Below are 14798 nucleotides of genomic sequence, written 5' to 3'. Positions count from 1 at the left end.
GCAGCCCCGAAAACTACACCTGCTTGGTGCACGTGACCCAGTCTACGGAGTCTGTGCCTGAAAGTGTAAGTGCGTGCCACAGGCGCAAACGTCGATGGGGGGCGTCGGGGGTGAGTACTGCTGGAATTTGGGCCTTGAGCCCTAAGACCAAAATCAAATGTGTTATCTTTGAGCACAAAGAAAAAGGCTCCAATGACCAATGGAAAAACATCTCAAAGCTCCTGACAGTGGGTCAGGGCGGCTTGTTACAGCATTCCTCCTATAGTTACAATGGAAGTGGCAACTACTCTTTGAAATTCCAACTACGGAGTGCCTTGTATTTCAAAAGAAGGCCTCTACTGTACATATATTTCTAATTCCTATCCATAGGCTATCTGAATTATACAATTCAGCTTTCCACTAATTCGAATGGCCTTCCTGAAATCTCTTTCTACAAAGTAACCATTTCTCATAGGTAGCTGCTGCTGAAACATTATCATCCCAGTGATGTGGCAGGAAAAAATGACCTTCTTGCTTTAATAAAAATGTTACTGTTACTCTAGACATAAAATATGCTTCGATTGTTAAGTTGTTAAACTGTAACGATAAGATGCTGGAAGGTGGTGCCTGTGATAAAACAATTCCCAGAAAAGGGGCAGAGTTGGCCGTTTGACCATCTTGCTTCTCTAGATAAACTGAGCTGGAGGCGTTCCTAAGACACTTATCAGGAGCTTTAAGTTGAGCTGTCCAGCAGTGCCTTCAAGTCTGGAAAAGGAAGAGACATTTCCCAATGCATAACACAATCTTAAATCTTTCAAATGTTTTGAGCAGAGCGGTGTAGTTCAGTGGTTGAGCATGTACGGCCCCAGGTTCAATCCCTGGTACCTTCTGAAAAAAAAAGAAAAAAATGTTCTATGTGAAGCTAACTTTAAATATAAAGGCTCCAAGCGTACAGGATGGTTTACCCTCTCCTCAAACCATACAGTCAGGAAGAAAACACAAGAATAGTGGTGAAGGCAGCACAGACAAAAGCTAGCGAGTGTCTACTGAGTACTTACATTATGTCAGATACTATGGATTATTTCCTTTAATTTTTTTTCTCTTTTTTTAAATGTTACATTAAAAAAATATAAGAGGTCCCCATATACCCCCCACACCCCACTCCTCCCACATCAACAACCTCTTTGGTCATCATGGGACATTCATTGCATTTGGTGAATACGTTTTGGAGCACTGCTGCACCACATGGATAGTGGTTTACATTGTAGTTTACACTCTCCCCCAGTCCACCCAGTGGGCCATGGCAGGACATACAATGTCCAGCATCTGTCCCTGCAGTACCACCCAGGACAATTCCAAGTCCTGAAAATGCCCCCACATCATATCTCTTCTTCTCTCTCCCTACCCTCAGCAGCTACCGTGGCCACTTTCTCCACATCAATGCTACAATTTCTTCCATTACTAATCACAGTAGTCCCATAGTAGAATATCAGTAAATCCACTCTAATCCATACTCTAGGTGGGTACTATTATTACTACTCCCTTTGTATCAACAAAGAAACAAATTTTGAAAAACCAGGCAGCAGCTAGAAAAGTGGCAAGACAAGGACGGACTGCCTGGCTTTTGGACACCAGTTCGCGTCCCTACCACTACCCAACTGTGCTTTCCAAATACATGGACCAAAAGCACAGTTTGGGAGGTGGGAAGAACATGGTGACTTTCCATACTACAAACAAATCTGGTGGTGGAAGGGAGACCTGATAAATAATGCTCCACTGTCTGCCCCTGACTTCCTCCCTCCCACCACCCCTAAAAAAAAAAAAAAAAAAAAAAAAAAGGCTTTTGAAGTTCCCGGAAGATCACTTCAAGGGGCAAAATTGCCAAATTTAATTTAGTGAGAGAGGCAGAATGATACAATGAAAAAAGCCTTTGATTTAGAACCACAATGCTTGCATACTGGTTCATGCTAAATAGTAGTCTCAGCCCCCGATGATAAAATGGTCATGATAAAACGCAACTCACTATTGTTGTTGCTATTAGAATAGGAAGAATTAAAGGGATGTGTTTAGTACAATGCTTGACAGAGAACAAGTACTATAGTATTCCTCCCCCCTTCTTTATCTTGTTTCTACTTCAAAATATTAATATAAGCAGATAGCTCCTATGCATACCTCCCCAGACACTTGGCCTTTTCCTTACCCCCAACACACTTCCCACAGAGAAATACCTTCCAAGGTGCATATCTCTGCTTTTGCTGAAAGACAAGGTTTTTCTTTCACTCATAATCTGCCCTTTATTAACAGTGCACAAAATGGTCTAGATAAGACAAAAATACTGTTTTTGCATGCTTTCAACGTAAAGGCAAACACAAGGTATTACTCAGTATGGGGGGGGGGGAAGGCCATTAAAATAAGTACCACAGAATTTTCCAAAGCAAAAAGGATTGAAATTTGCAAGTACCTTGCACAGGAACTAAAGAAAATACATTTGATCCAAAGACTTCCCACCCCTTCCCCATACAGTGAGGAGTTTTAGTCATCTTAAAAAGTCACAGCACATTATATGATATTCAATCATCTTTTTTATTTTTTTCCTTCAGGAGGGCTAAAAATTGAACAAGAGTGATTATGGTGTAAATAAATATTTTAAATCTATCCTCCATCACTTCAATTTGATGAAATTCTGGCTTGAAACAGCCTTGTGTGCTTTATTGAAAAAAGTAAAAATTTCTGAGTAAAGCTAATAAAGCTTTCATTTTCAGATGGGAAAATGCTGATCTCAAAGAAAAATGCCGTTAGTGAAAAGTTCTAAGTTATTAGATATTTGCTTTGCCACTAAGAATCTGGAAGTTCTTCTGGGTAGAAACCACCAATTTTTGAGGTCTGAAAACTTCAGGAGTTAGTATTCGACCCCATCTGTCTCTTCTCATCGTCTAGCAGGTAGTGGCTCTCAATCACAACTCAAATCTGTCCCCAGTCCAACAAAACAACCGGGTCTAAAAAAGTGTGAAACATATGGTCCATCAACAGGACAGTTGCTAATCAACACCTAAATCCTGTCAACAAGGAAAGCACCATTCACAAACTTGCTTCCTAAACCAGAAAGCAGATGCCTGTGGTCCCCAGTGAAATGAAGGCTCCTCCCACATCCAACAAGGCGTCTACTAGGTTTCAGATATGTCACTTTATTTTTTTAAAGCCAAGTGAAAAATAATGAATTGTATGCATGCGCTTTTCTCTCCATTCTTATATAATTTTTAAAATCCCTCCATTTTCTTCTCCTTCCTCTAAGTTAGGAATATGCCCGCTTGCGGACATCAGGACTGAGTTTTTAGAATAAAGCTGAGCTAGCAGAGTTCGGTGCAGATTTTTTTTCTTTTTTATTGAATTCCTACACGCCAAGGCAATTATGTCGATCTGTTTTCAAACAAGAAAAGCGTTTGGAATGCCCATGATGCAAAGTAATGCAAGGCTCAAGAAAAGGGCCCCATGCAGCCCGCGTGCCCCTGTCACAAAGGCTCCCCCGCCACTAGAAAATGCCTGGAGACACATCACGGAGAGCCCCAGCCTCGCTGCTCCCTCAAATCGCATCTGGCCCTAAAGCAGTCAGGCTCCGGGACCCGGCGGCGGGAAGCGATCGATGTACTGAGAGCCAGACCAGCACTGGGCGCACCTCTCGGAGGGCGAGGCCGGGGAGAAAGTGAGGGGGGACTGCGGGAGCGCGGGGAGCACGCGCAGCGGGTACCGGAGCGAAAGGCAAGCGAGCGGGGAGGGGGAGGTGGCAAGGGGCGAGGTGGCAAAGGAGCAGGACCGGCTGTCAGATCCGGCCCGGGAGGCGACGTGCGTACCGGGGACAGGGCCCGGGATTAGCGCCCGACGGGAGGGGGAGGGGACTCCTGGGTGCCGCACGCAGGTGGAAGCGCGTGAAGCGGCCACGAGGTGTGCGCGGCCGGGGCGGGGGAGCGGGGCGCGTGGGTCACCTGTATTGTCTGAAAAGCTGGTCCGACTCCCTAAAGCCGTTGTTGAGCAGCATGTTGATGCCGGCCAGGGCCAGCTCCGCGTCTTGCAGGGGCGCCGCCGCCGCCGCGTCCGAGTCTCGGTCGTCCCGCCGCCGCGGCCGCTGCTGCTCGGAGCCCGCCATGGGCGCGCGGGGGCCTGCGCGGGGCTGCGGCGAGGGCCGGGCGGCAGCCGCTGCGGCGGGCTCGGCGAGGGGCCGGGGTTTCTGCGCGCGCGAGCGCCTGGACCCGGCTCCACCTGCCCCGAGCGGAGCCGGGAGCGCGGGGAGCGCGGGGAGCGCGGGGGCGGGCGGAGGGAGGGGCCGGCCCCGGCGCAGCGCGTCGGTGGATGTGGGCGCCCAGGCTCCGCCGCCTCCCGCCGCCGCCGCGGGGAATTACTCAGCAGCCGTCCGCGCGCTCCGAAAGCCCGGCTCGCTCTGGCACCGCGGCTAAATCCGTTTCCGGGTGCTTCTCACCCCGCCGAGCCGGTCCCGGTGGGGCCGGCGCCCCTGCTTCCGCAGCCCCCGCGCGTCCCTGGGGCCTGGGTCTCCACCCAGTGCCCCTGGCCTCGCCGCCCGGCACCAACACCCCGAGGCCGGATCGAGGCCCACCCTCAAGGACCGCAGCGAGGGGGGAGAAATCGGGGGCGCCCTGGGAGGCGGGGCGCGGAGGGAGGGGAAGAGCTTTCGAAAAGGAAACGGGGCACTCGATTTGGGCCGCAACGGGAGTGCGGGGCTGGAGGCGGGTGGCCACCTCCGGCCCACTGTGTTTTTGCCACTGGTCCCCGGAAGCCCGCGCAGTCAGCGCTCGCCACCCCCAGCCACCCCTAACTCCACCCCGACTGCGCTAGGTCCGAGGCAGCCAATCTCCGAGGATGTGGGCGGCAGGGGCGGGGCCTTCGGGCACCTGCCAGAGCCCAGCGCTGGGGACGCCGCGGGAAAGTCCCCAGGACCAGGGTACCCGCACACGCGGGGACCGCCCCGGACATTTGCACGATGGGACAAGAGAGCAAATGGAAGCCCAAGTAACATATCTAAATATTGAAAAGTTCTAAATTAAGTTAAATTGTTAAAGTGTGTTCTGGCCTTACCTGACAATTATACCTTCATATCAATAGAATAGAAATATTGGTTTAAAGCTATGGTTTCATATGACCCAATGACAGCAAAATAGGCAAGAAGACTGAATTTAATCATTCTTGCATGTGTCTGAGTGTTCTGAGGATGGGTTCCTGATGTCTGGATGAGTAATAATACAAACATTTTATAACTCATTTTAGGTTTTTCCATTTACAATTTGAAGTGCTTTTCAAAATTTAAAGCAACACTCAGATTTTGAAATAAACCATTAATTTAAAATATGTTCAACTGTAGGAATGAGTATGGTAAATATCACTGAAAATATTACAAAATAACTTACTTTCATCATTTAAATTGCTGTCACTTATTCTGTATTTTTGCCATCCCTTGCAATAATATCTAAACCCATTCAGTATATCCAAAATTCACATGTACAAATTTAAGATTAAAATGAATTGTTTATATTGCAAAATATTCCTTAGCTGCCATATGTAACTGTTGCAAATGCTAATTCTTGAGTACATCTGAAACCACAAATTGAAGAACTAAAAGAAACAAGAAAATGGATGATTCTCACCCCTGTGAAACAATACTTTATATTGCAAGAATCATTACATCTATGCTATCTGAGATAAAGGATTTGACAGATTGGCCCATATTTTAACTAAGCACTTCTGGTCAAAACAGTAATAGTCTTGGGAGCCAATTTGGCTTAAGTGGTTGAGTGCCTGGTTCCCGCATGGGAAGTTCCAGGTTCAATCACTGGTCCCCAATACCTCAAAACAACAACAACAAAAACAGTATTAGTCCCAAACACCAGAAGTGTCACAGCCCATCACTGTGTTCAGCTGCTGTAACCTTTTGTTTTTAGGACAGTGAGCAAAAGAAGAGAAGCAGCATCTCTCTGGGACCTGGACAGTGTTAATCATGAGAATGGATGTTTAGGGTTATGGGTCCCACTGAGCCAGCACCGATTGCCAGATCCCACACAACAGAGGTGCCACCTGTTTTTCAGAAAACGTGGGTATGCTGATGGGCAGGGCCCTCTAGAGCAGGTCTTAGGCATTGTACTACCCATGGTGGCTCATGAGGCTGCTCCCAGGGAGGGGGCCACTGACCACACATTGTCAGGGGCAGTGGGGGCTGCCACCCTGATCACATGCCTACCACTTACAGCCTGCCTGAATGTGGGCTCTGCTGAACCATCCACCCCAAAATCCTTAAAGCAATCCAGTCAACAAGGGAAGGAAGCCAAGAGAGCAACAACAATCTTGACGGGGAGCCTGCAGATTCTCAACTGGAGAAGATAGCCCGGCCCAGTTCTCAATTTCCCTATTGTTGTGGAGAAAGGAAAAAATAAAACAAACAAAAAACCACTTCAAGGCACTGATGGCATGATGGGCCTTGTTAACAAGTTGCACTTGGGGCCCTGCATCTGAGGCTACCTAGAGCCTAGAACAAAGTCTTGGTGGAGCTAGTTCTGTCCCAAGAACCTAACAGGCAGTTATGCAGATGTAGTCAAGTTTAACTGTTGAATGAATCGAGCAAGGTCCAGTGACCTACTCAGCACCCCATAATAAGTGGGGCAGGGCGAGGGGCAGATAGAAGGATGCCTCTACCATATAAATGTACACCAGGTATGTGCCAAGTGGATTTAATCAGATAACAAAAACAATTAGATTATCATCATCATCGTGAATGGACATTTTAAAATATTTGTTCTGTGGTGGTTGTTGAGGAATACAAAGAAGATTCAAGATGGGCCTCAAAATCCTGAAGGGAGTCAACACATAGACCAGTAATTCTGTGGCTGCTCTAGTTGTCACTGACACCTACCCAAACCTTACCTAGCAGGTGGGGCATTAAGGTGTTTTCTTCACTACAAAGCAGAAAGTGAGGGGTATTTAAGAGGTCATACTGTATATTACCTACAAAAGAATGAAAAATCCAGATTACTAAACTCCAGAGCATCGCAAACTTGAAATTGTGAGATTCTCAGCACCCTCTTGAAAATATAATGTAGTGTTGAGTGCAATTGGCTTTGGCCAAATAGGATTTATCCAAGTGTTTCCTTTTAGAAGTTATGAAAGAAAAAGAGGGAAGGGAGGAGAGGAGAGGGGAGGGGAGGGAAGAAAAGGAAAAAGAAAGGGAGGGGAGGGGGAATGGGATGGGAGGAGAGGAGGGGAAGGAAGAGAAGCTTCTTAAGCACACAACTGGAGGAAAGAACCTGTTTCATTTCTACACACACCTCTAGGTAGTGTCAGTATTTGGTAGTTCTTCCTATGGTTTCATTATGAAAATGAAACCAAGTTCAAATGATTAGTGAAGAGTTTGTATTACCCAGCACACAGTAGATTTTTTAATGAATTAAGATGTCTTGCTTACAAGTAACAGAAAAACCTGACCCAAATTGGCTCAGAAAAGGGGATTTATAGGCTGATGCAGAGAGTTCCCCAAAATAAGGCCAAATATCTAGGGCTCCAGCACTGAGATCCAGATTCAGATTCTCCCTCCACCTCCCAGCTCCAGCACCTTGAAGCTGGGCAGCCCTCTTTTCAGACAGGCTCTCCTCTCCTTCCCCAAATGGTTGCCAGAAACCTCAGGCCTGCATGCTCTCCTCTTCACAACCACCGGAGAGGAATGACTTTCCAAGAATTTAACCAAAATCCCAGAATTGAATTTCATTGGCTTTGAATGGCCTGATTAAGGTCAGATGCCCATCCCTGAACCTGTCTATCACTGTGGGTAGGAGGGTCAGGTCATTCTGATGGGATTAAGCCAATCAGAACCTGTTCCAGATTTGGGTGAAGTCAATCCCACCCAACCCTCATGGCTGGGAAGCTCCAGGTCTTGTAGGAAGAGACAAGTAGGGGTAGATGTCAGTGTATATTTACAGAATGTAGTATTGCTATCTTAAGGAAATCTTATTGTGTGTGCTTTGGTTATATTAAACATTTTTTTGATAATGCTAATAATTATGCCTTAATGTGACTTCTTGTAAATCTGCACTATCTATCAGTTGAAATAAATATAGGTTTCCAAAATGTAGGGAAATTAATGTCAGTACATTTTCGGGCTGTTCCTCATGTAGTGCTAGCTTTACTATAAAAATTCTGTCTTTTCACTCCAGTGGAGGTAAGGTAAGATTTAGTTAACTGCTTTTAATTAGAAGAAAAATAAAGGCAAAGTTTTCCAGGTAAAACTGAACTGCAGTTTCCTTTCTTTTCTGTTCCCAGGTGACTCACTAGCATGCCTCGAAGGAGGAGATATGTGGTGGGCCCGTGGAGAGCCACCTGGCAGTTTCTCTAGCAGGATGGTTGTTTCTAGAAGGACAGGAATTACTGCCCTGTAGACCACAGAGGGGAAAGCCATTCCTCATCTGTTTTTCCCCCGACTGAATATCAATCCACTGGACCCCTGTAAGAGTATAAGGAGGAATTTGCTAGAGTTTGGGTAGTTGTTCCACTGGTGTATAGATTTAGGGGCAAGACTAGAGCTGAGGGAAGAAGGCATGTCCCTCTTCTAGAGCCGACTACCTCCCATGGGCAGCTCAAGCAGGAGACCACTGTTTCCTGGGATCTACCATCCCTCCTTTATCCTTGCAGAAATAACTTAAGTCTCCATCTCCCTTGGTCCCTTCTCATGACAATCATGACAACATATTTTGCAGCCTCCATTGAATGAGGCTTCCCTTCTCTGTTCAGTGACTTGTTCTGTAGAGGGCCAGGTTTACTCAGAATTCAAAATCTGCTTCTACTGCTCCTTGAGGGGAGAGAAGCAGGGAGAGCTCTGGTCCCATGAACAGGGGAGGGGAGAGATGTCAAACAGTTCAGGGATTCCATTCAGAGCTGGGGCAGGTTTTCTCCTGGAGTTTCTAGGAATACATACATCCATATGAGGAATGCATTTCCTTCTATTAATGTAATTTTATATCTTAGCACAATCCTGGACTTATTATGCTAAGCTATTATTAACCCTTTCCCTCTTTAACCAAGCCAGATGCTTCTCTCTAGTCGCTAGACTTCTTCCCTGGCTGCAGGAGGAAAGAGGAGCTACCTTTCTACTTACCTAACCATATATGCGAATATATTTGGGGTGGAAGCAGTGGCAGCACTGGCATTGGCTTCTCAGAGTGGATTTACCTCCAAATCTTAAAGGCAGTCAAATGGCACAGGGCAGGGCAGAGCAGGTAGTAGATTCTCAATAACTGTTGGTAAGTTGTATGGTGAATGTGAAATGCAAAGAGGGTGGGTTGGAAATACAGGGGGCAGGAGATTGGGCCAGGAGTCATGGATTATGCTTCTGGTCCTGCATTGTGTTAACTGTGTGCCTTGGGGCAATTTACTTAATTTCTTTTAACCTCAGTTTCCCCATTTGTGGTGTGGAGATAATCAGTGCCTTCAAGGCCAGTAAATGAAATAATGTGCATATGAAGATGTTTTGTAAGCTTTAATACCAGGTATTATCCAAATCCCTACAATTAGTTCTCAGGTATTGATTAAATTTAGTAGATCCTTCTGTTCATATATCTACATTTCAACATTATCATCTTGAAGTATCCAGGAATTAAATAAACAGATGCATCATATGGAGATGATTAAACTATTTCTGATATAAACAATACATGCTTGCTATTATTAATGCAGTCTGAGACAGAAATATAGATTTTCTTCAGGATGTAATAAAAAATATAAAGTAAATATATCTAGCTCTTAGGGTTCTTCATTTGCATTGAATTGTTTCTTCTTAAATAGTCAGAAGCAGATTTTTGACACTGTCCAAAGGGTTGGACAAGGAAACAGATAATCATATTTGGTATGAAGATTTTTAAAGTGCACCATTTATGTCCTATGTGTATGACATGATTTACAGTCAGTTCTTGTTTATCTGTAAAAAGAGAGAAACACTGCTCACATAAAAGAATGCATCATTCATAAGTCACTTGTGTTTTGCTCTGGGGTTAAGTCAGTAACCCCATCAAGAACTTGATACCACCAAATTCCCCAATAGTAACATAAGGAAACTGTTGAAGTTCCCTACCAATGTGGGCAGCCCACACAGTGGACAACAAAGCTTGAGCAGGCTGGAACCGAATGTCCTGACATTCTGGTCTTTTGAAGGTCACACACTGGGTACTCACTATGTGTCAGTAGCAGAGGTGGTGATGGCAATATTTAGACCAATATTACAGGGGCCCTGCTCCAGAGGAGCTCAGCCCCCAGTCGTCCCTCCCCACTACTACCCATGCCAGATCTGTGCCCAGATACACATTCACTGTAGAATATTCAGTGTCATAGTAGAGTCTGGTATAAAGTCTGTGGGAATCCATTCACTTCTGGGATCTCTTAAGGTTATCTCCCTAATTATAACAAACATACTTTATGAACTGATAGTTGTCAGCGTTTCTATTCATTTGTTAATTCTCAGAGTTAGAGTATGGGCCACACCCATAGCCCAGCCTTATTTTTTTTTTGACATTCTAAATAATTTTAACCAGTATGAGTTCCCATATTAATCATCGAACCAACCTGATCAGTTTTTTTATCACTTTCACATCTATCTTTAAAATGAAAATCTACCACAACTGAAACGAAAATATATATGAATAAAATTAAAATAATATGGAAAAATTTTTGAAGATAATTCTAGAAGAGGATTTATGAAGATGCACAAATAATGTTTAAGAGCAAACACATTTATGGTCTCTCAAGGTATGTAAAGGAGGAAGCAGTCACTACAGTGTTTGTTTTTAAAAATTCCATTGAGCAAGCTCATGCTCCTAAGGAGCATGCACACACACAAACACACACACAGAGACTAAAAACTCATCCTGAAAATGTTCTAAAATTAAATTGTGGTGATGATTGCACAACTCAGTAAATAAATTAGAAACCAGTGGCTTGCATACTTTTAAACAGGTGAATTTTATGGCATGTAAATCATAGCTCGAACTAATTACAAAAAAATGTTAGCAGTTATTCTAAACCACAGGATGCAGAGCAGTGGGAGAAGGAGGTCATGGTTTGATTTCATATATCTAGGGCAGAATTTTTAAAAAAGTTTATTCTGCAAAGAAAAAAAAATCTCATCTTGATGAAAGCACATAAATTGGGAGTGGCTGCTCATCAGCTACTCATAAAGAGTAGCTGCCATCCCTCCATGCCTGGTGCTGGGGTAGGACTTGCCAAGTGTGTTCCATTAAATTCTCAAAGCAACCCTGTGAAATGGGCTTTAACCCAAGGGATGAGAAAGTAATTACAAAGAAGTTAGGTAACTTTTTCCAAACCAGGCAAGCAGTAAGTGTTGGAGTAAGACTTCCACGGAGGTCTCACTGCCCACCGTGGTGAACTCCTAGTTGTTAAAGTAAAACCTAGTACCTTCTGGTAGAGGGAGCACACACACATGCACGCAGCCTTATGGATTTCATGTACGTCATTTCTTCCTGAAAGTAGTCAGATTCTTCATATGTAGAAGGTATTTTGAAGACATGCAAATATATGGTCTGACTCACTAGAACTGGCGGGGGAGCCCAGGCCATCTGTGGTTTACTAAGAACCCCAGGTGTCAGCAAACCTCAGCCAGCCGTAGGAGAAAGTGCTATCTAGAGAGAGTCCTGGAAAGCTGAGTGGTAACTACCATTCAACTCTGTATGTTGGCCTCATTTCTTATCCTTAGTAAATGTTTGAGAAATACTGCATGAGTAAAGGAGTGAAAGCTGTGACTGAATGTGTGATTTTATGGCAAACCATTTTCAAAACTTGGCTATGAACAGTTGTATTATTAAAGTTACGATAAATGTGCATACTTAGACTTTAAAAACAACAGTGTTTCATGTAATATCTTAAGACAATCTCTTCATTCCATCGGCAAATGATTATATACATGTATACCTGAATTTTTAGAGAAACACTACTAGTGGGTAGCTGGGTCAGAAGAAGTCAGACCCACCTTAAAGAGGGAGGGAGGATGTGGACACTAAGAAATCACTTAAATCTTAACTCACAACATTTATTTTTAAATGTGGTTGTAAAAGAAGACTCAGAAGATTCCGCTGTGTCATGGCTAAAAATACACATTTCATCACTTCTCCTCACCCTCCTCCCCTGCCATCTCCTCTGGGACAAAAACAGTAAGAGCAAGGGTATCCTGTGAGATGATAGAATGTGAGGATGAAGTTCTCATTCACACATAGGGCTCTGGATGCCCAATAGCACATGGATGAGTGTCTTCATTCCCAAGACAGTCCAGAGAACAAGAGCTCAAGGGGCTCAGGAGCAACCTTCTTTCCCTTACTATTCTGAAAAGGAGTGGGCTGGCACCTCACTTCTCTCCAAAAGCACGGTTGGTGTTTTATCCGCCACCATACTTGCCTGAGAACTAAAATGACCTTTTGTCAATAAATGCTTCAGTTCCTCTCAACTTTAAAATAGCAATTCTATTGTTTTCTCTCATTCAACTAAGCAATTCAAGCCATTTTAAAATTGGTCTTTCAAGAGCTCTTCTTCATATAAGTGCCTCAGAAACGGTTGTTACGTACACTCATGGTTCATCCAAAGAACGATACCATGCATTACTTAAACTGTAGGCTGTCCCACATGTTCTCCAAGAACACTTAATTACCACACACATCAGAAAGAACCTTTTAGCTATAACAAGGACCAGTCAAGTTAAGAGTACTTTTTCAAGGACCTACTAAGTACCAGCCTCTATATGCTAGGTACTGTAGAAACCAAATAAGATTCAGTCCCCAAATCTGAATCCTTCTAGTCTGGCAGGTGTGACAAATGTACTGGTAGATAACTTACTATAGGATGGTCACAGCACAGGTGTGCGCTGTGTGCTGTGCTGTGGGAACATGAAGGAAAGGTTCATGGCAGCCTTCCTCTGAGCTAAGTCTGTATTCCAGGCAGAGGGACCAGCACGAGCAATGGCATGAAGGCACAAAACAGCAGAAATCCTCAAATTGTGCACTTGTTTCAGAGTGTAGAGCGTGAGGCAGGAAGTGGTGTGGGCTGGGGTTGGAGAGGTGGGTAAGGGTCAAGGAAGGAGGGATTTCTGTATGTGCCTTGTTAGGCAGCTGAGAGGTAATGAAGAGCAGTGAGGAATACAGGCATGGGGATGGCACGGACAGGTCCGTGGGTAGATGGAAGCCTCACCTGAGTTAATACGAACTCATGTTAATTTAACATGAAGAAATTTGGAGTATGGCTTACCCCTTCGGTGTGCAAAAGTGTTGTCACTTCTCTTTCTGTTCCAGTTGGTGACCGAACCCAACTCAAATAGGCTTAAATGACAAACATGTAGCCTGAGGGTGGAGCGGCAGGGGTCTGTGCAGCTGCGAGCGTGAGCTCACTCAGTGACACCAGGATCCTGCTTCTCTCTGTTTCTCTTTATAGTCAAGCCTTTTTCTGACCTGCCATGAGACAGCAGGTAAAGTGGCAATTCTTTATTCTGCAGGACAGTCCTGTACATCGCAGGAGTCTAGCATTCTTGGCCTCCCATGCCAAGAGCAGCCCCCAAACATTTTAAAAACCCAAGAATCTCCATACATTTTTTAAAAAAAGAAGTCCTGAGGTTGGTTATCTCCTTCACCCTGAACTACTTCTCTAGGGTATAAGCAATTCAAGGGCTCTGTTTCCCACTCTTGAGCTACACCACCCCTTAAAACTTTACATGGCTGCTGGTCAACACAATCTCTAGTGACTCTGTGAGCTAGTAACTAGCGTTAGAGATCCTGTCAAGTTGTAGTCTTTACATCTGGATTCTACCCTTTTAGCCTTTTAGTTGTGTTTTTTTTTTTTCCCTCTTAGCAGTGCCCTATTCTAGAGAAGAGAGACCTTCTCTCTCCAGTTTCTATATAGCCCATTGTTAAGGCCGATTCTGATTGGTGTTGTATGAGTCACATGATAATCCTTGACCCAACCGTCAGGGGATAGAATACTCTGATTGGCCAGCCTAGGTCACATGGGGAGCAGTGAGGTGCTACAGCACCCGGCTGGCAGCCCCCCTCTTGCCAGACCCACAAAGAACAGGGGAACAGTTGTTTCACAAATGAAGAAATGTGAGTAAACAACTTATGTCCACTTTGGGGACAAATAAGCAAAAACATAATATAATTACAGATCACCTCACCATCCAGTGTTCCATTCTGTGATTAAAAATTTAACATTCCTGGGAAGCGGACATGGCTCAACTGATAGAGCATCCACCTACTTTATGGAGGGTCCAGGGTTTGATATCCAGGGCCTCATGACCCATGTGGTAAACTGGCCTACATGCAGTGCTGCCATGTGCAAGGAGTGCTCTGCCATGCAGGGGTACCCCACGTAGGGGAACCCCATGCACAAGGAGTGCACCCCACAAGGAGAGTCGCCCCATCTATAAAAAGCACAGCCCACCCAGGAGTGGCACCACACACACGGAGAGCTGATGCAGCAAGATGGCGCAACAAAAAAGAGACGCAGTTTCCCGGTGCCTCCTAATAATGCAAGTGGATGCAGAACACACAGCGAATGGACACAGAACAGACAACAGGGGCGAAGGAAGAGAAATAAATAAAATAAATCTTAAAAAAAAAAAGAACATTCCCAAACTCTTCTTCTACCCCTTCCAAAAATATTGGTAAATTTGGAAAATGATCTATTTGAGTGATACCCATGAGCAAATTAAGCACAACTTTTTAAATGTTTCTTTAGGACACTGATGATATAACAGACTTGAAAACTCCTGGGGGGTGTTGCTGATG

General features: G+C 44.7%; 1 protein-coding gene across 1 annotated transcript in view; it reads right to left on the bottom strand.

Moving 5' to 3' along the window:
• Positions 1–4252, bottom strand: part of TTC39C (tetratricopeptide repeat domain 39C) — a 92958-nt gene extending 88706 nt beyond the window's left edge. Inside the window, exon 1 of the mRNA XM_058277563.2 lies at positions 3960–4252. Within this exon, the coding sequence (XP_058133546.1) occupies positions 3960–4120 (161 nt within the window). The 5' untranslated portion in view covers positions 4121–4252. The remainder of the gene's footprint in view (positions 1–3959) is intronic.
• Positions 4253–14798: the final 10546 nt, after the last annotated feature.

This window comes from Dasypus novemcinctus, chromosome 16, assembly GCF_030445035.2.
Source record: "Dasypus novemcinctus isolate mDasNov1 chromosome 16, mDasNov1.1.hap2, whole genome shotgun sequence".
Taxonomy (NCBI): Eukaryota; Metazoa; Chordata; class Mammalia; order Cingulata; family Dasypodidae; genus Dasypus; species Dasypus novemcinctus.
This window is presented reverse-complemented; position numbering and strand designations above follow the sequence as displayed.